The sequence below is a fragment of the Chlamydotis macqueenii genome, chromosome 8 (genome assembly GCF_036417535.1).
Source record: "Chlamydotis macqueenii isolate bChlMac1 chromosome 8, bChlMac1.mat, whole genome shotgun sequence".
Taxonomy (NCBI): Eukaryota; Metazoa; Chordata; class Aves; order Otidiformes; family Otididae; genus Chlamydotis; species Chlamydotis macqueenii.
Genome location: NC_141563.1, coordinates 9,852,997 through 9,877,731, shown reverse-complemented (window position 1 = coordinate 9,877,731; position 24,735 = coordinate 9,852,997). Strand labels below are relative to the sequence as shown.

The 24,735-nt window shown below is 37.0% G+C and overlaps 1 protein-coding gene across 2 annotated transcripts in view; it reads right to left on the bottom strand.

The window, feature by feature from the left end:
• Positions 1-24,735, bottom strand: part of TPR (translocated promoter region, nuclear basket protein) — a 42,062-nt gene that overhangs the window by 16,373 nt on the left and 954 nt on the right. For both annotated transcript variants that reach the window (XM_086752869.1, XM_086752870.1), the window contains exons 2-34: positions 22,970-23,074; positions 22,409-22,482; positions 20,883-20,979; positions 20,546-20,649; positions 19,703-19,867; positions 18,484-18,576; positions 18,281-18,361; positions 17,595-17,682; positions 16,941-17,081; positions 15,885-15,976; positions 14,889-15,086; positions 14,254-14,361; positions 13,507-13,733; positions 12,635-12,798; positions 12,112-12,251; positions 11,878-12,026; positions 11,406-11,568; positions 10,611-10,745; positions 9,697-9,837; positions 9,359-9,527; positions 8,701-8,867; positions 7,571-7,723; positions 6,759-6,875; positions 5,510-5,713; positions 5,236-5,420; positions 4,645-4,792; positions 4,085-4,222; positions 3,299-3,430; positions 2,901-3,031; positions 2,320-2,530; positions 1,812-1,958; positions 1,205-1,403; positions 292-497 (exon numbers count right to left, since the gene is read on the bottom strand). In XM_086752869.1, coding sequence (XP_086608995.1) covers positions 292-497; positions 1,205-1,403; positions 1,812-1,958; positions 2,320-2,530; positions 2,901-3,031; positions 3,299-3,430; positions 4,085-4,222; positions 4,645-4,792; positions 5,236-5,420; positions 5,510-5,713; positions 6,759-6,875; positions 7,571-7,723; positions 8,701-8,867; positions 9,359-9,527; positions 9,697-9,837; positions 10,611-10,745; positions 11,406-11,568; positions 11,878-12,026; positions 12,112-12,251; positions 12,635-12,798; positions 13,507-13,733; positions 14,254-14,361; positions 14,889-15,086; positions 15,885-15,976; positions 16,941-17,081; positions 17,595-17,682; positions 18,281-18,361; positions 18,484-18,576; positions 19,703-19,867; positions 20,546-20,649; positions 20,883-20,979; positions 22,409-22,482; positions 22,970-23,074 — 4,772 coding nt within the window. The remainder of the gene's footprint in view (positions 1-291; positions 498-1,204; positions 1,404-1,811; positions 1,959-2,319; positions 2,531-2,900; positions 3,032-3,298; positions 3,431-4,084; positions 4,223-4,644; positions 4,793-5,235; positions 5,421-5,509; positions 5,714-6,758; positions 6,876-7,570; positions 7,724-8,700; positions 8,868-9,358; positions 9,528-9,696; positions 9,838-10,610; positions 10,746-11,405; positions 11,569-11,877; positions 12,027-12,111; positions 12,252-12,634; positions 12,799-13,506; positions 13,734-14,253; positions 14,362-14,888; positions 15,087-15,884; positions 15,977-16,940; positions 17,082-17,594; positions 17,683-18,280; positions 18,362-18,483; positions 18,577-19,702; positions 19,868-20,545; positions 20,650-20,882; positions 20,980-22,408; positions 22,483-22,969; positions 23,075-24,735) is intronic.

The window sequence follows — 24,735 nt, the reverse complement described above, 5'->3', positions numbered from 1 at the left end:
AAAGCCAACTTGTACATTTCCAAAACCAGGGGACAATGGAACTTAAATAGCGCAAATTGTTGGGCTCTTTTTTTTTTTTTTTTTTACATGTAGGAATCCTATCACAAGAATTTCTATCTGCTATTTAGGATGTTTAGAAACAACATGTGCATGTAAAGTAGTCCTAACTACTGTACACACAAAAATAAACCAAGGTGGACAATGGTGCTTGTACTGAGAGCTGTTCTCGTTCAGTCATGAGATGCAAGCTGTTTGTTCTCTCTCCCGCAATTAGCTAAAATGATTACGTACCTTATTTGTAGACTCTGGTGGCTCGTCTCGCTGCTCATGGTGTCGCTCTTGCTGCTCTCTAAGCTCTCTTTCCAGACGGCAGATTCGACCTTCATACTGTGATTTGAGTGCACTCATCCGCACCTCCAGTTCAGTCTTCTGCTCTTCTAATGAACTGCTCTTTTGCTTCCACTCTTCATTTTCTTTTGTTAGCTGTTCTTTTGTACCTAATTGAAAAGGAAAGAATCCAGTCTTGCCAGTGTAAGATCTGCCACTATAAAGTCTGCCTGCTGAATGCCTGTCTGTCTTAATAGGTTACTGAAGTATTCTGAAATTTTAAAAATGTTAAGCTATTGTCAGAGCTCTCAGAGGTATTTCTAACTTTCCCATGCTTTTCCTAATTAAAAATATAAAAATATGTAATACATATAAATAAAAACTCAAATTAAAAAGTAGTCATGAAAGAACAAGATATTTTCTTGTTCTTTCAAGACTTTGTTTTAATTGAACACATCAATTAAAAACAAAGAAATTGAACACATCAATTAAAAACAGAGGAAGCGGGATGTTTTGCACCTGTACATTTAGGGAAGGCAAGAAGAAAGGGAAGAATTACCAGAGTTGTTACTAGGGTCAATCTGCTCTAATCAACAAAAGGATCAAAAAATGGGGGTTATCACCTTGGCTGGCCAAAACTAAGCAAAACTTGGTTTCCCGTCAATGTACTGCCAATTATATACTTGTATCACGTCTTGAAGAAATGAATGTTTTTAAAGTTTCAGAACAATCCTGTAACATTTAATCCAGAAAAACCTTAAAGTAAAACATGATGCACACCCTGCTTTCCCAAGCATCCTGTCTAAATGCTTTTCCATACGAAGAACCAAAAATCCAAACAGAAGATGACACCTTAGAAACAGAAAAAATATTATACCAGCTAACTGTGCAATTTTCTGCTTGGCTGCAAGCAATGTCTTCCTAGTTTTCTCTTCCTTCTCAGTAATCTGTTGCCTGAGTTGTTCTTCCTGTGTAGTCTTCTCTTGCAGATCTTGATGAAAACGAGCAAGTTCTGATTGTAGCTGCGTTATCTGCTCCTGAAGATTTCTAACTTCAGTTTCCTTTTCTGATATAGTCTAGAGAGAGAGAGAGATTGCAACTATTGTCCATAAACAGCAACTTTGGCAAATATATAAACTAGCAAGCTCACAGGACCTAGTATTAGCTGGCCACTGTATTAAAGTTAAAAAGCTTCTAATCAACAACAGAGGAGTCCAGTCCTCTCTGAATGCAATAGTTGAGAGAAGAGCATTCTCTTTACCACCTATTATTCCAAGAAACAGCATGAGACACACCAGACACAGGATTAAAACCAGGTTTAAGGTCCCTCTTTCCCAATGAGGCAGAGGCACAAACAGGTCACTTCACCTATTTCTGTGCATACATGTGCACACACATACAGATAAACACCCTCACATTCATCACAGTTACGCAGTTAAGATTGCGGTAGAGTACAGTACTCCAACTGTTCACAGTTCACTTGCCTTTTGTAAACTTTCAACTTGAGTCTCCAAAGTCTTTGTCTTCACTTCAGCTTGACTAAGAGTGTCTTTCAGCTCTTGTACTTCCTGGACAGAAACTTGTTCTTCTTGTTGTTCTACAAAAGACTGAGTTGATGCTTCGGCAACCATCTGAAACACGTCAAGCAGTAACAGAATAAATTCTGACTAGAATGTCATTACTTTCAACAAGTTGATTCTGAATGCAAACCGATTGCTTAAAATTTCTAGGTAAAACAGAGGAATTCTAATGAACTCTGAAGTTCTGTTAAGAATGCTGTAAAGTATCAACTGATAGGCAGCTCATGCTTTCTGGCAGTTAGAGCTAACAGCAAAATAAATGTAATTTCTGCTTTTCTCTTCACACGTAAGTATTCATACAGTACTATATTACGGGAACATGAAGATCATTAGCTAGATTATACACGACTCTAGATGAAAACATACATTTTTTAATAGAATTTGTCTGTAAATAAAGAAAAAGCATACTTACCTTATCATGCTGTGCTTTCAGCTCCTCGTACTGAGTCTTGTACCTGCGTCCAATTTTCTTGACCTGTGTTATAGTTTTCACTTTTTCTTGTATGTCAGTCACTTTTGCGTCTAATTCTTTCTGCAAAGTATCCTTTTCCGTTCTTATTTTAGTTACTTCATCCTTCAGGCTCTGAACAAGATTCTGACTTGTAGTCAAGGATGCGTTAGTTCTAAATAGCAAGAGTTTGGAAGAAGATGCAAATAAGACGTTTGAAATAATTACTACATTTCAATATTGCTCACTTATGTAATATCACAGGCATTATCTGTAGGGAATCATGTTTTCTAAGATTTTGCAATACAAATGGTTATTTGTAGAATATAAATTATTCTACAATACATTAATTTAGAGTAAGTTTAGCTAAAAGACAGCTTTGAAAACAGTTCTCACTTCATTTTACCTTTGTATTATCAAGCTACAGTAAGAATACCGAAAGTTTCAGTTTCATAGAGACAGGTAAGAAATTACACTTCCAGATACAGCTCTATTTAAAATATTTTGCTTTGCACAAAACTTTTATTAATTAACTTATACTTCACCTGGCTATTTCTGCTTTAAGTCTGCCTGTTTCTTCACTCATTTGTTGTATACGCTTGGTGTTTGCCTCCTTCTCCGAAAGCAGCTTCCGATACTCTTCGAGATCGGTGTCCTTCTGTTGACTCAATAAATGCTGAAAGGTTGAGAAAATACTTTGCATTTTCATAAGATGATTATACAGTTCTATCCAGAAAATCTCTTTGATTTAGAGATACTGCTTTTGCATTTTGATTTGGAATGCCTATGAATTAGAATAGCTCATTTTGAAGCTGCATAAAAAATGCTTTAAAATTCAAATAAAAACAACAACAAACTAAGAAATGTAAGACAATTTAAACTTTTTTTTAGGTTTCTCCCCCTATGGCTCACAATATCTTCTTTGAAAACATGCATTCCTCACCTGAGTCCGGGCTTTCCAGCGCTTAACATCTTCTTCCAAGAGCTTTTTCTCTGCCTGCAACATTCCACTTTTCTCACTCAGTTCAGCATTAGACTCTTGTAGAGGCAGAATGTCCGCCTCAAGCTTGCGTACCTGGAAAAACACAATGGAGGATTAAACTCTCCGGATCTTACAAGACTGAAGGAAATGCAATATTGATGGTGAGAGGGACAGAGAGAGCAAAACCAACACCCTCAAGAAGTCATGATATAGCTTCTTTTTCAACTCTCTGCCTTTCAGTGCGCAGCTGGGGGCAGGGAGAAGGTCAAGGAGAAGGGGATGGTCCTACAGAGAAGGAAAAAAATATAGGCATGACTTCACAATCTTAGATTCTCACTCTTTGTACTTTGGTACTGGGAACAGATTATTAATTACATATTAGAAGTCAGGCAACACTGCACCAAATCCCATTAAAATAACTGGCATGAAGAAACAGGACGAGGCATGTATCTCCCTTTTAAACTCTTAATAAAGCTGTGATCTGCTTTATATGTAATCCTGTGCCATTTTTAATTTATCTGTTGCCAATATCCTTGTTACTAGCATACCTCTAGCCAAGGACCTTTAAACTTTCCAGTATTCTAGGTGGATCAATGTCTTCTAAAATTCTAAATGTAAGATTTCCTCATTTGTGTATGAGGTAAAGGGATAATCAATAATGTATTTATTGTAACTCACAATGGTAGAACCAGATGTTAACCCATCAACTTGATTATCTGAAAAATTTACATGAACCTCAGTACTAACCTTTGCTTGAATTTGTTGTAGCTCTTGTTCTAGCCTCTCCTTTTCTTCTCTTAGCATCTTGTTGGTTTCTATCAGTACATTCATGGTCTCAGTTTTTTTCATTAATTCCTCATGCTGTGCAATGGTTTTTGCTGTTACCTTTGGAAAGATTTAACTCAGTCATTTCTTTTGCTTGCACACGTATATATATACTTACCTGGATCTGGCACAACACCATCTTGGTAAGCTATTATAGCATTAATTATCTCACATGTACATTCAAAACAAGTAAATATTGCTTAAGAGTGTCTTTCAGCTCTTGTACTTCCTGGACAGGGATGGGAAAAATATGAGAGAAATTCTCTTAATTTTTCCCTATTTACGTGATTTTGGAATCGCCACACTGCTTCACAAGACTCAGAACAAAACTCTCCATTTGGCTGTGTACCAACTTCAGTTTAAAAGCTCCCAATTCTTCAAAAATTCTTCATTTTGGGGCACAAGCAGCAAAGACAAAGAATAGAACATAGAGAAAAGCCCTCTCAACTTATTGAAATCATAACCAGTAATATCAACCATACCTGCACCTTCTCTCTCTCAGCATTGAGACTGTCCTGCAGCTCCTGGAGTTCCCTTTCCAGGTGCTCCACTCTCTGACGGTAACGCAAACTCTCCACCTGAGCCACCTCAAATCTAGTTTCTGCGATCTCCTTTTCTCTACGTATAAATCTGCGATACGAACGTGAATAACACATGTCAATGAAAATGCAAGACAAAGCATTTCAGGTTCAAGCTTCTTGTATCTGAAGTTTTACTGGGTTCAGAAAGATCAAAAAGAAAATCCTAGATAAAAATCCTTGAAAAAAAAAAATCTACATAAATCCCCTAAAACCCACAATGAGAAAAAAATCGCCTGCATGAAACTTTCTCGCTAATCACATTTGCTAAAACCTGATTCAGTTTCCTGTCATAACGGACTCACAGTTTTTCTTCCTAGGAGCAGACAAAAACCTCCTCTATTAGTTACTGATGTAGAACAACTACCTCCTACCTAGCAAAAAAAGCACGTACATTTTATACATTATCCTTCAAATACAAAAGTAATAGAGAACTATGTAATTTGGCAACTGAATTTATAACCACCAAGAGAAGGAGCTGACAGCTACACTTACCTAAGAATTTCTAAGATTTGTTCCTGGGATTTGCCTTCTTCATTAAGAGAAACATTCACTGCAGTTGGCACAGCTTCCTTCATAGAGGTCACCATCTTATCACTCAGACTTTCCAGCTGTTCATGTAACAATCGATTTTGTTTTTCTAAATCTTCACAGCGGGATGCAAGTTTTGAAGCTTCATCCTACAATAAAATTGTTCAATGGCTGTGAATTCTGTGGCTGAATTTCTGTTAACTGAAAAAACCCACTGAAACCATAAAAACAGTCATACCTTGATCATTCTCTCTCTTTCTTCCCAGGAAGCTTTGCACTCTAACAATTCAGACTCAGCTTTCTGTGCAGCTTCCTCTAGCTGCTGCCTTACTGCTGTATTCTTGACAACTTGCTCTTTAATAGCCTGTAATTGTTCAACATCAGCAGCATGAAGCATTAATTCCCGCTCATACTTATTTTGAGCTTCAGAAGCCATCTTTGCCTGCAGAAAAATATAAAAAATAGATTTTGTTACCTTTAATGTTACATGTTTGATATGTGCAAAGAGATTCTCAAATTCTAGACAAAATCAGTGACCACAAGTTAAAAAGAAAACCACTGGCAAAAACCTGTCATTCTCAAGTACAAAAAAAAAAAAAAAAAAAAGGATAAGATTAGAACGGTTCCCTTAAAGAAATTATTAAGAAAAATTTGAATTTGAAATAAGTTTCTTTAAGTGGCTAGCAGGGGGATACACTAGTAACTTGTGGTTACTCTAGAATCAAACCTCTTGCTGTAAATTCTGCACGGATAACAGGCAGATATTAGTGTAAGAACATCCCCTAATTACTTCTACGTGTGAATGGGCAAAGATGCATGAGGTTAAAAAGCTAAGGACAGACTATGGTTACAGTACTAGCTGAAAAAAAAAAAGGAAATGCCTGCCTACTAAATTTTGGGTTGGATTAAACAACAGCCGAAAGTTTTTTTACATCCTTTACACTGATCAGTGTTGCTGGAATTCATGCCTGCAGGAAAGTAGATTCTCTTTCAAAAACAGCTCGTAACAAGATAATCTTAGCAGGCGCTGCTACATATCATATTGCCCCACAGTTTTAAAAGATGACAATTACGTCTGGGGTTAGAAAGATATTTTCCCCATTGTCTTGTTCTGAGAGTTCAGTTTTCTTTTTTGCTCCTCCCTCAGGAGATTGAGGTAGCAAATGAAACAGACTTTAGAAACAGTAATCCATTGCATCTTCTGTTTTCTTAAGTGTGACACAAACTGTGCATGCAGCACAACTTGATATTCAAAGTCACTTTAGTTGATGCGACCACAACGTTTGATTAGGTAGAAAAATGACGCATTAAATAAACAGCTGTTCATAAAACAAAGAAAGTGCTCTTAAAGCACTTTTCTTGCCTCCACAAGTCTCTGACTAGCAGCACTATCTTTAAAAAAAGTTTAGAGTTTAACTGAAAAACAATGAAAAATTAACAGTAAGTTTACTACCGCTGTCTAAAATAGGCAAATGCTACAAACATACTTGTTCCTGGCAGTCACGTCTGGCTTGTTGTTCATTACTTAGAGCTGTGCTGGCTCTCTGAAGAGCTTCCTGAACTTCTGATTGCACGGTTGACAGACTCTTCTTTAGTTCCGATAGCTACCGTGATGGGGGAGGAGGGAACAACAAAATAACAAAACAAGAACAAAACAAAGACTAAATGGCAAAGTATTTTACAGAGCACTGAACACAACAAGGCTTTGAATGTAGACAGCCATGAATAATGTAGAATTGAAGAACGGTTATTTAAATTTTTTTAAAAATAGTTTTAATCTAAAGAGAAATACTTTCAAGATTTTGACATATTAATATACAGAGCTCTCTCCTGGGAAAAACATATTACTGCTCTTTCAGAGTTGGGACTGCAGTAATTCTAGTTGCAGTCATCTTGTTTCTTTATACTCCAATAAGAGCTCAGATATAACTCAGACAAATAAGGGCACAGCCCACTCTGGTTTTAAAAGGCGTGCATGCTACAGATTTGGTTTTGGCTCATGTTCCAAAAACAGTTTTCTGAAACCTTGCTCAAAGACTTTTACTCATGTTTTTCTGCAAAGTGTGCTCAAAGTTCAGGAAGATAGTGACAGCTTCAAATACACAATCACCCCAACAAAGCGATAAGGTTAATGTACTACTCATGTTTGGAAACCTCTCACAAATTTAACATGCTAAAAGATTTAGTTTTGGAGGCTACTATACTGTGAAAACAAGCTGAAGTTTACAGAATTATGTAAAAGCACAATTTTGTGGACTCTCAACAAGGGAGTGTAAGGGACGGGGCATTCAGTGCATACCTGTTGTTCCATATTCTCCACAGCTTTACGCTTCTCCTCTTGCAGTTCTTGCTTTTCTTTCTCTGACTCCATCAGCTTCTTTTCTAGCTGTGCTTGATACTCTGAAGACTCCTTCAGACGAGCTTCAACTGTTGCACGAACTTCCTCTGTCACCTTCATTAGAACCCATCACAAGAGATCAATTTTTTTTAACTTTAAATACTGTATTCTGATGTGAAACCAGGATTTTATTAACAATTTAAAACCAGGATAGGTATTCTCAGCACCTCATTTAGAACAACAGTAAAAATGCAGAGAATCACAAACAGCATTGACTTTTTTTTTCTGGTTTTTTTTTCCCTTCAAAGCTGCAATACCTCATGAAGTACATGTAAGAAAAGTTTTAGGTGACTGAACTCAAGTGCACAGTAGCTGGCATGTCTTTTTATTACACACTAGAATCTGCAACTTTGTTAAAGCATATCAAGCCCCAACGAAGTCTGTACAGTAAAAGAACACAGAGAGGCAGAGAACCTGGAGACTAGACAAACAGCACTCCATTACCTACTGATGCTGTAACTTCAGTAGAAAGTAAGAACTCTGTTTCCCCCAATCTATCTTATTTTGATACGCTGAACAGCCTAGAAGAACAGGCTTCATTCGCTGTTAACATGGTGGAGTGTATGACAGATGGGAAGGTCGTTCTTAAGCTTTTCCCATTAATACCACATACAGAGTGCTCTTTTGCATCACTAAAGACCTTACTGAAGCAGAAGGTGTGAATTTAATCGCTTTTGATTGAGAGCTAATTAATATTTTTAATAATTGATCACAGGGTTATAAGGAAGAGTTTTTAACAGTCAATTCCCCTTTTTTGAAGGAAGACATTGGCAGGATACAGCTTTGAGTCAAATTTACAATTCAATATTTTCAAAATACGCTGAAAAAAAAGTTTACTATTTCCACGATTAAAAGTGGTTTTAATAAAATTGTCTAAAATATGGTCTTACTACATTATATTCTAATACTTTCTAAACTAACTGTAGGTTTTTTTGTAATTTCTCCCATAATTCTACAGACTGTACTGTAGTACAAAAAAAAATTTCATTTTCTTTCTAGTTTTGCTCCAGTAAACAATGGTAACTACTTACTTGTTTTTCCTTATTAAGGGATTCCTCTAGACTAAGAACCATGGCCCTGTACTGTTCCACATTACTAGAACTAGTCTTGAGTCTTTCTCTCAGGTCATTAACTTGTTCGTCAGCTTGTCTTAGTCGACTTACAAGGTCATCCACATCTTCATTTGTAGTAGGCTGACCTGTAATATTAGAACACATTCATTAACTGATGAAGTTTAATTCAGTTTTTTTAACTGTTCTGTTGAAAACTGAAGTATTTTTAGGATAATAACATGCAAAAAATAATCACCCTCACAAAGCTTCGCTAAATAAAATTGGCAGCCCTAACCAAATTAGTGGCTTACAATAAACACTGTTGATTCAGAGAAAAAAAAATGGCTATTTAAAAATAAGTAATCTCATAGACTTAAGTTCTTCCAAAGAAAAATAAAAGGGATTCTTTAGTAAGTTTTGGTTTATTTTTCCCCTTTGTCAAAGACTGTTTGGACATTAACTTTACTTTAACAAATCATCCTGGTTATCATTTGTTTGAATATGTGATTGTAATAATGAAGATATTTGTTATTTATTGTACTGTCCTCCTAATTCTAAATTATTATGGATTGGGAATGTCACCATTCTGCAGACATGTTTAACATAAAGAGAAACTAAATGCAGAAAAACATCTCACCTTTCCCTGGAGCCCTCTGTGATGACTGAGATGCTAGCTGAGCCTCTGTACTGTTAAGCTGCTGTTTCAACATCACAGTTTCTTTCTGGGCATTCTTTAAAAGTTCCTTTGTATTCATGTGACGGTTTGTCTCGGTCTCGAGTTGCCTCTTAAGATCCAGGATATGAACCTGAAAACATAAAGTTTTTAAACTTGTAATTATTCACCAACAGCACAAAGACCAAATATGTTTACAAATTTCACATATGAAAAACAACACACTGCAAGCTAGCAGAAGCCACGCAACAGTGGCGTTATTTTCATGAAAACAAGTGCAGCACATTTATAATTGTACTTACCTCTTGATTTTTGGTAAGGGAATGTCTTTGTTCCACCTCACTTTCTAATTTCTTCTTCAGCTGAGATATCTCACGCTCTAGCTTTTCTATCTGATTATTGAGTCTTTGTTTTGTTTCTGTCTCAGACCTCTCCAGTATTCCCTGATAAAAGAGCAAAATGCACTATGCTTACAATACACTTTAATAACTTCCTTCTGGATTACTGCAGCACTTCATACAAAGTTGTTCCGACACTTCCCCCATCCGCTCCTTGCGAGGAGCAAGCAATAATAGGTAGATACAGAAAATTATGAAAAGTAGCACTTAAAACGTATGACTTAGATTTGCTTCTAATAATACTTATCATATCAATATTATTAAAAAAAAACCCTTTCGATACTATTATCTATGCAGTCTAATTCTAGGGATTAAAAAAATCCCAAAAGATCTATCACAGAAACATAATTCAGTCACATTATAAAATGTGCAACCTTCAACACTTACACTCTAACAGTCAATATACCTTATAACAGAATATATAAAAGTAAAAAAGTAAATATATCCTAAAGCAATAAGAAAATAAACTACCAAGTCCAGCATTGGTAAATTTTGCTATCACAAAAATTAACACAGATTTTTTCCTCTCACTTTGTTTTATGTGTTTTGTTTCCATTTTATTGCGAAAATTCCTCTCATCAACTCAAAATTCTCAGGACTTTGACCAGGTAAATAACAGAGTATTATAATTTGGGAAAGGAATAACAAACTTGCTTAAAAACTTGTTGCTCAAGTATTTTATGTTCAGTGTTAATTTGTAATAAAAAAAAGAAATCCACTTGAAGACCCGATCTCATTACTATTTTGTTCAATTTTGATGGGTATCTATTGAAAACTCTTAAATACAGACCAGACTTGGACATAAGAATGCTATGTACCTGAATAGTTCGCAAATTAGTAAGCAGCAGGTTCTGTCCTCTTTGTTCAGCTAATAAAGACTCACGTTGTTGAGTCAAACGTACATCTGACATCTTCAAGATATCTTTCTCTTTTTTTAAGTTTTCTGCTCTCACCTTTAAGACAGTAAACAAGAACTTCGTTATTGATCCCAAATCTGTCAATTCATTTTATTATTTTTATCATCAGTTAATAACATTAAAATAATCTTTAAAAAGAACTTTTAATGCTTCCCACAAATAGGAAGACAAATGAGTCACGTGCTAACACAGCACCTTCCCTGACAGTCCCCGAATGTGCTGTCTGCAAAGATGTGTCCATCCAGTACATCTGCCTTGTAAACACGTTTTCTGCTATCTGTGTGTGAAGGGAGCTTCTTGCCTTGGGAAAGGATGTGCGCTCTGCTGGCACAGGATTCCACAGAATTCTATTGACAAGCCAACCTTATTGTCACCAGAAGAACGTGAATTAAAATTTATGCAAATTAAGTCAAGAACAGCGAGAGCACAACTGTCTCTGACTAATCACATTCTGTTTTCTCTGTAAACTGAAATACCTTCAGAATGTTGTTCCATCTTCACTCAGTACTTGAGATATTTTGCAGAATGTTACAAGTGTACTCACCAAATGTATACGCACACAAGCTTTCATAAATTTAATAGCTGATGCACTCAAAAAGCCACACATTCAAGTTCTGACAGCTTTCAAGATAATCACAAGAAAAATTAATGTACTAACTTGGAATATCTAGCAGTGTTATACACTGTATTACTAACCTCTGCCACTGCCAGTTTTTCATTAGCTCCCCTCAGGTCTTGAGTCATAGTGTTAATTATCTGCTCTTGCTTCTGAGTTGTTGCTGTGAGTTTCTGGTTTCTTTCATGCAGAGATGTTATTTCTCGACGATAGCCTTCAACATTATCCTGCAGCATTTCATAACTTCACATGGAACAACAAAACAAAGTATATGTTTGCCACATTAAATTGTTTCAGTTTAATTGCAAGAGTTCTATGTACACAGCTATATATTCCATGTTCTTGTGCATCAGTTTTCACATACGTGGCTCACTCAACTAGAATGTATATTCATAACCTCACCATCACTATTTCCTTTGTGTTCTTTAACGGAATAGACAACATTATTGTATAAGTGGCAGCTCTTCCTGATCAACTGATATCAAGCAGTCAACATGATTCTATTGACAGAGAACACGTACGTAAGGCAATGAAATTAAATAGCTGATTTACCGTTTGGAGGCAAACTCCAGCTGTGTGGATATTTTTGCATTTTGTGACCTCAAGTCTGTGACTTGCTCCTGAAGCTTTTCATTTTGTTCATTCAGCAACTTGTCATTCTCTGCTTTTTCTTTTTTATAGTTCTCAAAAACTTCCTGCAACTATGGCGAAGAACAGACATTCAAGTGCTTGCAAAAGTAAAACGAAATAATGATAGTATTCCACAGAGTTTACTGAAAAATATACCTGCTTAAGCGCAGCCTTAGCCTCCACAGTCTCCACTGACTCGGTCATTGACACTGGAGCAGAAGTTGACATGGCTTGTGGTAAATTTGGGCGCTTTGGAGTAGATGTAAGAGAAATCTCCTCTGGTAATATACCTGAAGCTAAAAAAAGACAAAAGGGATTTTAAAAGGCAACAATTGAATGAATGCTTGCCAAAGTAGAAGATCATATAACCACACTTAAAATTGGCTGAAAACAATACTGTACTGCTAGGTAAGTCTTGGGGTCTCCCGAGCAACACATTCTTTATACCTACGATATGCTACCAGAGCACACATACTCACCACATAGCAAGCAAAATAAAATCCGTAAAAAGAAAATCGCGTGTCTAAACCCAAATTCATGGTTTTTCCAGTGAATAAGTGTAAAAGTTGAATATCGGATTAACAGAAGTTACTCACACCATTACAGTACCATTACTAAAAAATCGCAACAAATGACAATTTCAGGTTTTTTTTCAATGGTGCAGAAATGTGAAGCTTACCTTGCAAAGGAATGACAGCTCCTGTGGTCTGTGCCAACAATATGCGAAACATATCACGCTGACGAACTATAGACTCAACAAGCTGCAACTGATGATGACGTGATTCACGCAGTTTTTCTAGCTCACTGAGAGCTTCCTCAAGCTGACTCTGAAGCTCAGAAATTCTGAAACCAACAACAGTTGTTTTCAGTGACATACACAGCGAGGCATAACAAGATGACACAACCCTTACATTTCGTCACAAGTCCTTCAGTGCACTTTTACTGCACCGTTGAAAGTTGAGCACAACTGAGATTTTTGAGTAAACTTATACAAAGATTGGCCTTTGGGCTTACCATTTTATAGATGACAAAGGAAGTAGGCCTCTTCCACGAAAAGTAGAACAGAGGCAATTCTATTAATGTGAATAACTTCAAACAACAGTCAGCAGCATGAGCAGAGAATCAGGTTACAAACTACTAACACAGAATTACACCATCTCTGCGCTTTATATCTACTGAACTAGGTATGCACATATTCAATTTTTTGTTCAGCAAATGGGAATGAAAAGTTACCTTTTTTTTTTTTCCCCAAAAGACGGCTCTGTTGCGTGAAATCACTTTCACTAAAAGACCAACAATTACTTTCCCCTTGGATTTTGATAAAAGGACCTCTTACAAGATATATAGCTATAAAGCCATTTTAATCTAAACCTGAAGACAATGCTGCTTAATAACAATTTGCCTTTATGAATTACGTAGCTGCTCATGAGCATATACACACTTACTTATGTATATGCACACAATGAGTAACAATCAGAAGCAAAAACTGAGAAGCATTTGAATAAATCCCTGTTAGTTTAAACAGTTTACTAGAAGGAACAGATAACTTACTTGGATGATGTTGTTTCTTGCTCCTCCTTTTCTCTAGCCTCTCCCAGATCCCGAAGAGCCACCAAGAGACGCTGATTCTGCTGCTGGAGTTCTTCAATATTTCTGTAAGAGACTAGATGTTGAGATATCACTTCAGAAGAGCTACTGATGTCAGCAGAACTCACTTCTTCATCACGAATTACATGATTGCCTCTAGCTTCTTCAAGTTCCATTAAAAGCACACGAATCTGGAAGAGAACATTCTAGTGTAAGACTTCCACAGATTCAAAAGTTCACTCTGAAAAACAATGTATTAGAAGTAAAATACTTGGAAATAAATTGTTTTTTTCCTACAATATACAAACTATTACAATCAAAAAATCCTTCTCAGAGAATCATATTATAAACAGTGTGACAAGAGGAAACCACATCAAGATCAGAAGTAGACAGCCTGTGTTCACTTCTGCGAACAGATCACAGGATATTCCGATCAAACAAAGAAGCTATATATATAGGTTTTCTATGTCAGAAGTTTAACAATATTATCCTAAAGCAGCATGACTTCTATCCAGTTAAACTTATCCCAATTTTGTAACCACAAGTGTAAATATCATGTTGGCGTAAGGAGAAGATTTTAACATCACTAAGGCTCTTAAGACAACCAAAGTCTAAATGATTATGGCTAAATACAACTTCCAAGTAACCTTCAGACCATATTAATAAATAAATTGCAAATAGTACATTAAACTATAGCAACACTTGTTCTACCTGCTGTGAAAGGTCTTTTACTTGTATTTCCAGTCTCTGGTTTTCTCTTTCAAGCAGAGAGGCATGCTTATTGGCCTTATCAGCATCCTCCTGCAATCGCTGGATTTCCTGTGAGCATATAAACATTAAGAAACACATAGCAATTAAACTCAGACATACTTGTTACCAGAAAGATAACGTCATCTAGAGAGACATGCCTTGTATATCAAACTGTGCTTTACTTCTTTAAAGTTACACTGCAAAGGTTAAGCTCCACATATTCAGGAATCAAAAGCCATGCTCTTTCATGCTGTATTAATGTATGTATTAAAATTAATGGGAAGTGGGCACTGAAGTCCAATTTTATTTCTTTGGACAGACAAATACTAATCTTTGTTTATAAACAATTCTACTCACTCAGAAAATCATAAGTTGTAAGTGACCACATTCAAGCTCTCACTATAAAACCTCTGAAAAATGTTGTTTCTGTAAAATACTTTGTACAGTCCAATAAAGGGCAAGCTAGAAAGATATTTTCCCACAATAGAAGTTGACTAAAAGATCCATCTTTATACATTTACTAACAGGAATCAGGATTAAGGAACTAAAAATCTATATTTTCCATAATTTTACATGTTCTTTTATTTTATACTGACCTTCATAGCTTGTTCAAGCTTTGCAGACAGACTAGCAACAGCTTTTTGGGAACGCTCAAATTCTTCACGCTGACGTTTTAAAATTGGTGCTTTGGCTTCTACTTCCTGCACTATTTCATCCAAATATTTATTGATTCTCTTATTCTCCAGCTTTTCCAAAAGCAACTGATCCTGAGTTTCTACATATGCATTGTACAGCTGCAAAAGAAAATTTTTTGGTTTGGTTTTTTTTGGAAGGCTGTCCAGATGTGTCAAAGAACCACTGCTAATTACATAACTCACACCTTAAGGTAGTATAATTTTATACAACTCTAAACTAATTAATTCAGAGAAACAAGTTGGATTTTTAAAAAACGTGGGTTTAGGACTCATACCATGGCAAAGCAGTTATCCCTATTAATTTAAAAATTGCAAACTTTCGTAGTGCAACTGTATGTAATAAAACAATACGATGTAAAATAGATATGTCTTAAGCAAGTTTAAGACAACAGAAATATCAAAACTAGTATCACAAAAGAAACCAGTACGTACAGAAATTAAGAAAGTAATTTAATGGCTGGACTGAATGACCAATAGCAAACAAAATGAAAATAATAACTGCATGAATAGAAATGTAAAAAAAGCCTCGCGTATGTACAACCTACCATTATGTTGATTTTTTTTTTCTGCAAGTAAAAGCTGAATGTGCAGCAGTACAGATGAAAAAATTATGTAAATAAGATAAGTTTATGTGCACAAACTCCCTATATTTCAGAAAAAGAACCAGAAGACTCTACAAATGTTTTGATCTACTACAGAAACTGTAAGGTATGTTGAAAAAAATCCCAACAATTTAGCTAGTAAAGTCTGCTTCAAGTGCATGAAAAGATTTCGCTGATGTCAGGCAGGCATTATACCAAATTCAAAACAGTGAATGCAGTCTGCACCTTTTTGTTACTAATGCATTTCCACTGGCATATCAAGGGCCTTGAAACTGAAGAGTTTCTTCTCACTCACCTCAGTTAACTTCATTCCAGGCTTGACTACTTTAGCTACTGCTGCAGCAGTGGGAGACATAGCTGCCAGTTCCTCCTCAGACAAAATGGCTCCTGAAGACACAATCCCACCAATTACTATTAAAAAGCTGCAACAATTCCCATCATAAATATTCTTTATTAATGTAAAGAATGTCTTCATACACCTTTGTATTTTATAACTACTGTATTTTAAATAATTATTTCATGCCCATAAAGTTACTGGCTTAAGAGTTTTCTGTAATCTATACTATAGACGGTGACTGGTATGAATGACTATTCTATGTCATACATTATCAAAGTTTCTGACTAATTTAATTTGAAATGCTAATAGAGTCTTTAAAATTTAGATAATTTCTGAACGTAAGCAATTGAAATAGCTGGAGCAAAGGTTAACATCAGATTTCTTAGTAAACTGCAGGATATTTACAGTGGCAAAGCACTTGTTTACTTTCATTAAATTAACACAGGGAGATACTAAATATACTTCATATGTCTCTGTTCTTTCCTGCTCTGCTCTCTCTTCCCTTTAGAACTTACCTATATGTAGCAAACACACTCTTCTTTTCAACAAAAAAATGATAGAACAGTGAATATTGAACAAGATTTAATGTTAAATAGAAATTTAATGACAGAGGTTTGTTTTCCATCGCCTTTTTAAAGAGAAAAATAAGAATAGTTTATCAACCCCACTCCCCTCTCCAGAAAACCATTAAAAGCATGATGATTCAGTGTTAAGGAAATGTTTCCTCTCCCTCTTCTCTGAAAAGGTAAGGCAGATTAACAAAAAATTTCAAAAAACATTTTGATAGAAATGTATTTTCTGGTGGGGAAAAAACCCATACTTTATATACACAAAAACCATTTTCATATACATACACTGCAAAAGCTTCCAAAATTCATTATTAGAAATGACCAAAGATGAATTAAGATTAATGCACTTAATTCCTGTAGAAATTCAGCATTGTATTTTTATGCAAGACTACCCGCATAGAAAGCCTGAAGCTTTATCTATTTTAGTTCCCAATGTTACCCCTACCTTTACGCTTTGTAGCGGAGAGTAAATCATTAGCATTCTCCAGCTCCTTTTCCAGTTTACTGATCTTCTCTCTCAGTTCTTTTTCCATTACTGCTTTCGACTCTTCCACCTCAGCCAAATGCTCCTGGGTTGCTTTATTAGCTAAAATTAAATCAGACAAGCAGTTTGTTATGTTGTGGGTTTTTTTTATTTTTTTTTCTTTTAAAAAGAAAAAAAAAATTGCATATGTACCTTAAAATTTTACTTTATATGATATACACAAGCTCACGCTGATAAGAAAACTCATTAGAATGACCAAAGTATGAACTGCTGCCTATGACCTTTGCTTAGAAAACGGCTAAAATATCAAGTGTCCTTTTATCAGTGAAAAGGAATCTAAATTGAGACACTAAAAAGAATACACATCTTGCAAAATTAGATCCTCTTACCAAAATCTGAAGTAAAATTCTAGGTATATTTGAAGATAGTTCCTCCCCACACACTCCCCCAAGTAAATTCAACTAGCCACATACAATTTTTGTTACAAAGTGACTATCCCAAACGCCTAAGGAAGTTCCTTTCATAAATGCTCAATACTCATACTGCAATGCATCAAGGTAGTTACAAAAGAGCTATCTGTTCTGTTCCGTCTCTCATTTCTCACTCACAGCTTACCTTCACCTGCTTCCTTCAGGAGCTTGTGCAGCTCTTCTACTGCTCCTGTCAGTTCGTTGCTCTTTGCCTCCGAGTCATCAGCAGCACTCTAAATAAAAACATTTTATGTAACCTTTTATTACACAGTAATAGCAATTATATTTTTATAAGAAAGCTCAAACCGACCAAAATTATGAACATGTAGTTTTTTAGTAAAATGATAAACGATTCACCTAAACTGGACAATTCTTTTTCCATTTGGATTAAATCAGCTGTCTTAATCAGATCACAAACACTTGCAGTGTTATTTGAAATGAACTGCTAACCAAACACAGAAGAATCTCTTGCATACTCATATTTCACGTACAAACCTTTACCTCCCAACAGATAAGACATAACCACATTCATACAATATGAAGCCCCAAGACAGTGAGCAAAAGAATACAATTTTAACCCAAGTTTTGCTCAAGCTACAAAATGATACAAACAATTTAAGATTACACATCCTGCCCAAGACAACAGCAAACAAAACAACGCTTTGGATGTTTCACAATGTTTTGCAATGGAAGGCAGTCTTCTCCATATCCACACTTTGTGGGGGAAAAAAAAAAAAAAACAGAAAAAAAACTAGCCTGCATCACATTTAAGTCTAAGATTGGGCCCCAAGTAATACTAATATACACTCGTAAGAGATTCAATAAACTCACCTTATACAAATTGGATAATTTTATGTGGGCATTCAGTTCATTGTGGAATCTTTCCTCCATACTAGCTTGCTGCTCTTTCGCCTTGTAAATTAAAGAAGAGACAGGGTGAGGGAGCATTCCACTATTCCTATTTCACACATTTTGGTTTATAATTTGTAGAAGCAACTGTAGAGCTTTTACATACATACTTCAAGTTGTCTTACCTCCTTCAGTTTGTTCAAAAGGTCTTCCACATGCTTCTGAAGATTTTCATTTGACTGTTTTAAGCTGTTTACCTGTTCCTCCATTCTGGAAACCTGTTCAAGAATACATGAGAACACCATGTATAAATTTGTCTTTCCAATTCACTTTATTTTGGGAAATACCTATCTCACTGTTTTTCACTTTAAAAAAAACCCCCAAAGTTCCAGAAAGAGCATAAATGGTTACATTTGCTAACAGTCTTTGCTTCCATGAATTCAGCTAAATGAAAATACGTCCAATTACGTATAACCAAATAAACCCACAAGCCTCAGTGTGTTCTTAAGAACACCTTCTCTCACCCCTCCCTTCTTCCTGGGCTTAACTTTACTCCCAAATTCTCTACCTCCTCCCTGCTGAGCAGTGCAGGAGGACGGTCAATAGGGGTTGTGGTGAGCTCATCACACATGATCTCCACTGCTCTTTCCTTCTCAGAGGGAGGACTCCTCACACTCTTCCCCTGCTCCAGCATGGGGTCCCTCCCACAGGAGACAGTCCTCACACGCCTCTCCAGCACAAGACATTCCCACAGGCTACAGTTCTTTATGAAGTGCTCCTGCGTGTGTCTCTTCCATAGGGTGCAGTCCTTCAGGAACAGACTGCTCCAGCGTGGGTCCTCCATGTGTCCACAGGTCCCTCCAGGAGCTCGCTCCAGTGTGGGCTTCCCATGGGGCCAAGGCCTCCTTCAGGCATCCACCTGCTCCACTACGGACCTCCATGGGCTGCAAGGGACAGCCTATCTCACCACAGTCTTCATGGGAATCTCTGCTCCGGCACCTGGATCACCTCCTCCTCCTCCTCCTTCTTCAGTGACTTTGGTGTCTGCAGGGCTGTTCTTCTCACATATCATCACTCCTCTCTCCCCACTGCTGCGCTGGGCCCAACTCAGACTGCTGCCCATGTGGGAGGCCAGGGGCGAGGCCTGTGCCCCCCTTTCCTTGCTGCTGTTTTTCTCCCCCCCTTCTTAAATATGTTATCACAGAGGTGCTACCACTGTCACTGATGGGCTCAGCCTTGGTCAGTAGTGTGTCTGTCTTAAAGCCAGCTGGCATTGGCTTTATTGGACATACAGGAAGTTTCTAGCAGCTTCTCACAGAAGCTACCCCTGTAGCCTCCCCGCTAACAAAACTTTGCCATGCAAACCCAATAGAAAACAGGAAAAACACTCAGTAATTACGCTACCTCCTCCTTCTTGTTCTCCAGATTACACTTAAGCTCCAAGATTTCATTGCCTTTTTCCCTGGCAGCATGTAGAAGTTCATCTGTTTTGGCTTTCAACTCAGTGTTCAGCCACGTGTTTTGATTCTGTAGTAGTTCTTTTTCTTGCTCCAACCTTTTCTCACGGTACTAAAAAGAAAATTGCATACTGTAATTGTACTGGCTCCACAGAAAATAAAGAAGTTAATCATAGTACATTATTAGAGTAGGAGTAGCAAAAATGTACTGTAATTTGGTAAATGGCACCAAACGACAGCAGTGTTCTCTATTACATCGGTGATACTAACTTACCAGTCTCAAACTACAAAGAAGCTCTTCAAGCTTGAGTTAGTTTCCTCAAAGTTTATGTTATCTGGGAACATTATAACTAGATTAGCATCTAGTTAAAGGAAATAAATAAAGGTTTGAAAGTTTTCATCCTCTTTTCTCCTTTCCTCCTCTCTTTCGACTCTTTCTGGAGTTTATTCTGCTCACAGAGAAATGGTGCAGGTTCACAAATAATTATTTTTCTCCTTTTTATCTGCCTTCATAGATCTGGAGCCTTTCCCCTAGTAGGTAGTAGCAGCCACCATTGCCACCAATAAGGCTTGGATATGCTTGCCCAACATGACGCCCCCTTGCCTACTATAAGTAAATGTCTCATTTGTAGTCACAGCCACCAATTTTATAATAAAATAATGTTATAAATAACAGCAGTACACTCGACCTACTTTCAAAGTCAATAATTACAGAATTATGATTACATCACATGTAAACATCTACTTATTAGGACATTAACTTGTGCTATACATAAGAAGTACTACCCACCTTCAAGGAAACATCTGATGTTTGAAGCTCATCCAACTTTAACTGAAGTTTCACCTTTTCTGTGTTTGCTTCTGTAAGCTTTTCATTTAAGCGTTTAACATCCTCTGGAGGAGGGAAACCAGTGTTAAAAAGACCTAATTGTAGAACAGTCGTCAGTTTTAATTACTCAGCTTAACTAAACTGTAAAGAATGAGAACAGACAAGATATAATGGTTGTAATTGTATACTGCTAATCCATTATTTGGTGCTGCCTATACAAACTGGATACTCCATACCAGTTCAATTGTTTTACTTAGCAAAATCATGTGAACTAATTTGTTAATGTTCTCGGCTATACCATTCAAATGTTCAACTTCCTGAGATTGTCTTTCACTTGTCCGAACCAAATCTCTCTTTTCGGCCTCCAGTTCTTCTTTTTCTCTACTTAAATGGCTCTGAAAAAAAATGTAGAAGAGCAGTAAAGAAATGTGATCAGCTTTCTGCAACAGCTTATAGTCACTATTCACACTTTACATCATAGAGAAGCACGCTAAACAACAGTGAGTTACTCCAGCCAACTACAGTGACTGAAAACTGGGGTAAGAGACTTTCACAGTGGGCAGCTGAACCAGTTTGAACTACATAGTATGAAAACATGGCTGCTTCCATTTTTTCTGTCACATTGGGATATACAATTGAAACAAATGCAGGTTAACATATCTCTTTCTTCTAGTGCCTAATGGCCAACACGTTTCAACTAATGTGGTGGTCTTTTTCCCACAAATCCCTCTGATACTAATGTCCAGCTGGCCCTTTGTGCTTAAATGCAAAATGCCACTATAAGATTCGACAGCAAAGAGGAGAGAAGTATCACGCAGCTTTCAAGAACAGCATACGGAATAGGTAGCTTTCATGTCTTTGCTTTTCAAGTGGCATAGAAAGGGCCAGACTGCCACAGGACTCCCTCTGGTTCTAGCTATATTTAAATGAAGTTCAGAATGCAAGTTGTTGAACTTAGAATAGGTGAAACAAACTGAAGGCCTAACAAACAGTAATCCAAAACAAGCAACAGTAACTGTTCAAAACTGCATCCAATTTTAACATTATTTGAAAGACAGCTTTGACAGATAAGACTTCAATGAAACAGTTTTATTTGGTTAAATAAAAGAGATAACATAGTAACCAAGGAACGAACACATGCAAAAAATCAAAATAAAGTAAAAGTCAATAAGCTTGGATCATTTATAGGTGATAGTATTGCCTTTGCCTTCTAAGGTGCCAGTACAAACCACTACACTTAGGCCCAGGTAAGCCCCTCTGGGAAAACAATCAGACCTGTCTTCCCATTCTGGACAAATCAACCTAGTAATAATAATAAATAATAAATAAATAATAATAATAATAATAATAATGTTTTCACTTCCTGTTCCAAAGTTAGCGTTCCGCTGGATCAGTCAGCTCAAGTAACTCATCCCACAACCCCCTGACTTTTGAGCACAATGCAAGAAAAACTGTGCCAGAGTATGGTAATGGATGGGGGAAAACCAGAACTCCTCTTTACACCTTTGTTCGATTTTTGAGGTTCAGCTTAAAGTCACTTCAGAACAGGTTTCAGCTAGAATGAAACAAGCTGAAACAGACTGAAATAAAGGATCTGCTCTGATACATGTTCACCTGTAATTCAGTTTGCTGAAACACCATCTTTTCCTTAAAAAACCCACACAATTGTCCTGTACACGTGGCCATATGGACATGTAAATATATACACCAGAACATATCTGTACTGATATTGATACAGCCCAGTTTGGAAATTGATTGCATTCTTTGCTGCAACGGAACAGGTGAACCACAGTCTTTCAACTTATCGTCAAGTTCTTCCAGTACCTGAATGGCTGCATTACGCTCCTGAGCAGCTTCAAGTTCTTTATTTTTCTCATTCAGTGACTTCAACTGTTCATCTGTTGGATAAGAAGAAATAGTAGTGAGGTTTCTCCACTGTAACATAATGACAGAATTCACTCTCCAAATGCACTTAAGCCAAAATTTCCCTTAACAACATGAAGGAAAAAAAAAAAAGATTAAAAAAAGAAGGAGAAAGAGAAGAATTCTAGACTCCACTATAGATGGACTAGGCAGTACTGTGGCAAACTAATACAACCCTTAAAGCATAGGCATTTATTGTGAAGATTAATACATAACCCACTGTATTACTATTACTACCAAATCAGAAAGCAAGGTGTTTTTTTTTTTTCCATTAGAACAAAAATTCCATTTAAAAAAGCAGACTTGAAGACAAAAGCAAAACATCCCTCTACTTGCAAAAATAACAAATGTAGTTGATGGATGGATTTTCAACTCCTACTCAAAACTTAAAGCATTTCAGCATAGCATTGGACTGAAGAATGAATATCCTGCGCGATCTTAAGAATGTGCAGTTATACTTACGAAGTTTTTTAAGCTCCTCACGGAGACTTTGACATTCTTGAGTCTCATTTACAAGTCTCTCCTGACTTTGAGCCAGACGCTTTTCTACTTCAAAGTACTGTTGTTCTGCAAAATAACGTTATCTTAACTTCACTTAATAAGCATTACTTTTTCTTTCTCATTTTTATCAAGGATTTTTATTAATGGACATCTTAAGTAATGGTATTTACAAAGAAACTATCTAAAAATAATACTACTACAGTAGAATTTGAAGCAAAAATTCTTTCTGAAGGCAAAAAGATGCACTTCCACATTGAATTAACATTGTTTAAAATACTTTGTTAGCATAGAAAGCGATACGTTTCCAGAAATTATCCATAAAATAACAACTTAATTAATAGCTCTTCAACATTTTTTACATACCTAGAGAACATTTTATCAGCACAATTATGCAGTGTGGACTCAGTCAGATCAACTTAAAACTTATTTTACCTGTGGTATATTTCTATACACATATAATCAAATTCACATAACCCTAGGTATTAGGAGATTTAATTGAGAAAATCTGTAATGAGCAGTTCTTAAAATGAACTCTTGTGCTCTATTCTGCATATCCCATAGCACTGGAAAACAACTAGGTCTAAATTTTGGTTATCTGAAACAGTAACTGTGTCATAGAACTTAACTGTAAAATAGAAGTACTGAGGGATTTTTTATTTATCTCATGGTTCCTACCATCTCACAATTTCAAATGTGGCTGGAGGGACAGCATTATATAAGAAGAACGGACCTGAAAGAGACTAATCTGCTAAAATGTGCTACCTTAATTTACACCACACTTCATGAATTTAAGTTAGCAAGATCTATGAATTCATGATGCTTTATGAATTTATCAAGCTGTGTGGTGTGGTCAACACACTGGAGGAAAGGGATGCCATCCAGAGGGACCTTGACAGGCTGGAGAGGTGGGCCTGTGAGAATCTCATGCACTTCAACCAGGCCAAGTGCGAGGTCCTGCACATGGGTCAGGGCAATCCCAAGCACAAGTACAGGCTGGGCGGAGAACAGATCAAAAGCAGTCCCGAGGAGAAGGACTTTGAGGTGTTGGTAGATATAAAGCTCAGTACGAGCTGGCAACGTGTGCTTGCAGCCCAGAAAGCCAACCGCATCCTGGGCTGCATCAAAAGAAGCGTGGCCAGCAGGTTGATCAAGGTGATTCTGCCCCTTTCTGCTCTGGTGAGACCCCACCTGCAGCACTGCGTCCAACTCTGGAGCCCCCAACACAAGAAGGATGTGAACCAGTCGGAGTGAGAACAGAGAAGGGCCATGAAGATGGTAAGAGGGCTGGAGCACCTGTTCTGTGAGGACAGGCTGAGAGAGTTGGGGCTGTTCAGCCTGGAGAGGAGAAGGCTCCAGGGAGAACTTAGTGAGGCCTTCCAATACCTAAAAGGGGCTTATAAGAAAGATCGGGAGAAAATTTTTAGCAGGACCTGTTGCAATCGGACAAGGAATAATGGTTTTAAAATAGAAGGAGGTAGATTCAGACTGGACATAAGGAAGAAATTTTTTATGCTGAGGGTGGTAGAACACCGGCACAGGTTGCCCAGAGAGGTGGTGGAAGCCCCATCCCTGGAAATATTCAAGGCCAGGTTGGATGGGGCTCTGAGCAACCTGATCTGGTTGGAGATGTCCCTGCTCCTGGCAGGGGGGTTGGACTGGATGGGCTTTAAAGGTCCCTTCCAAGCCAAACTATTCACTGATTCTAAGATTTCTATTGTGAAAGAGAC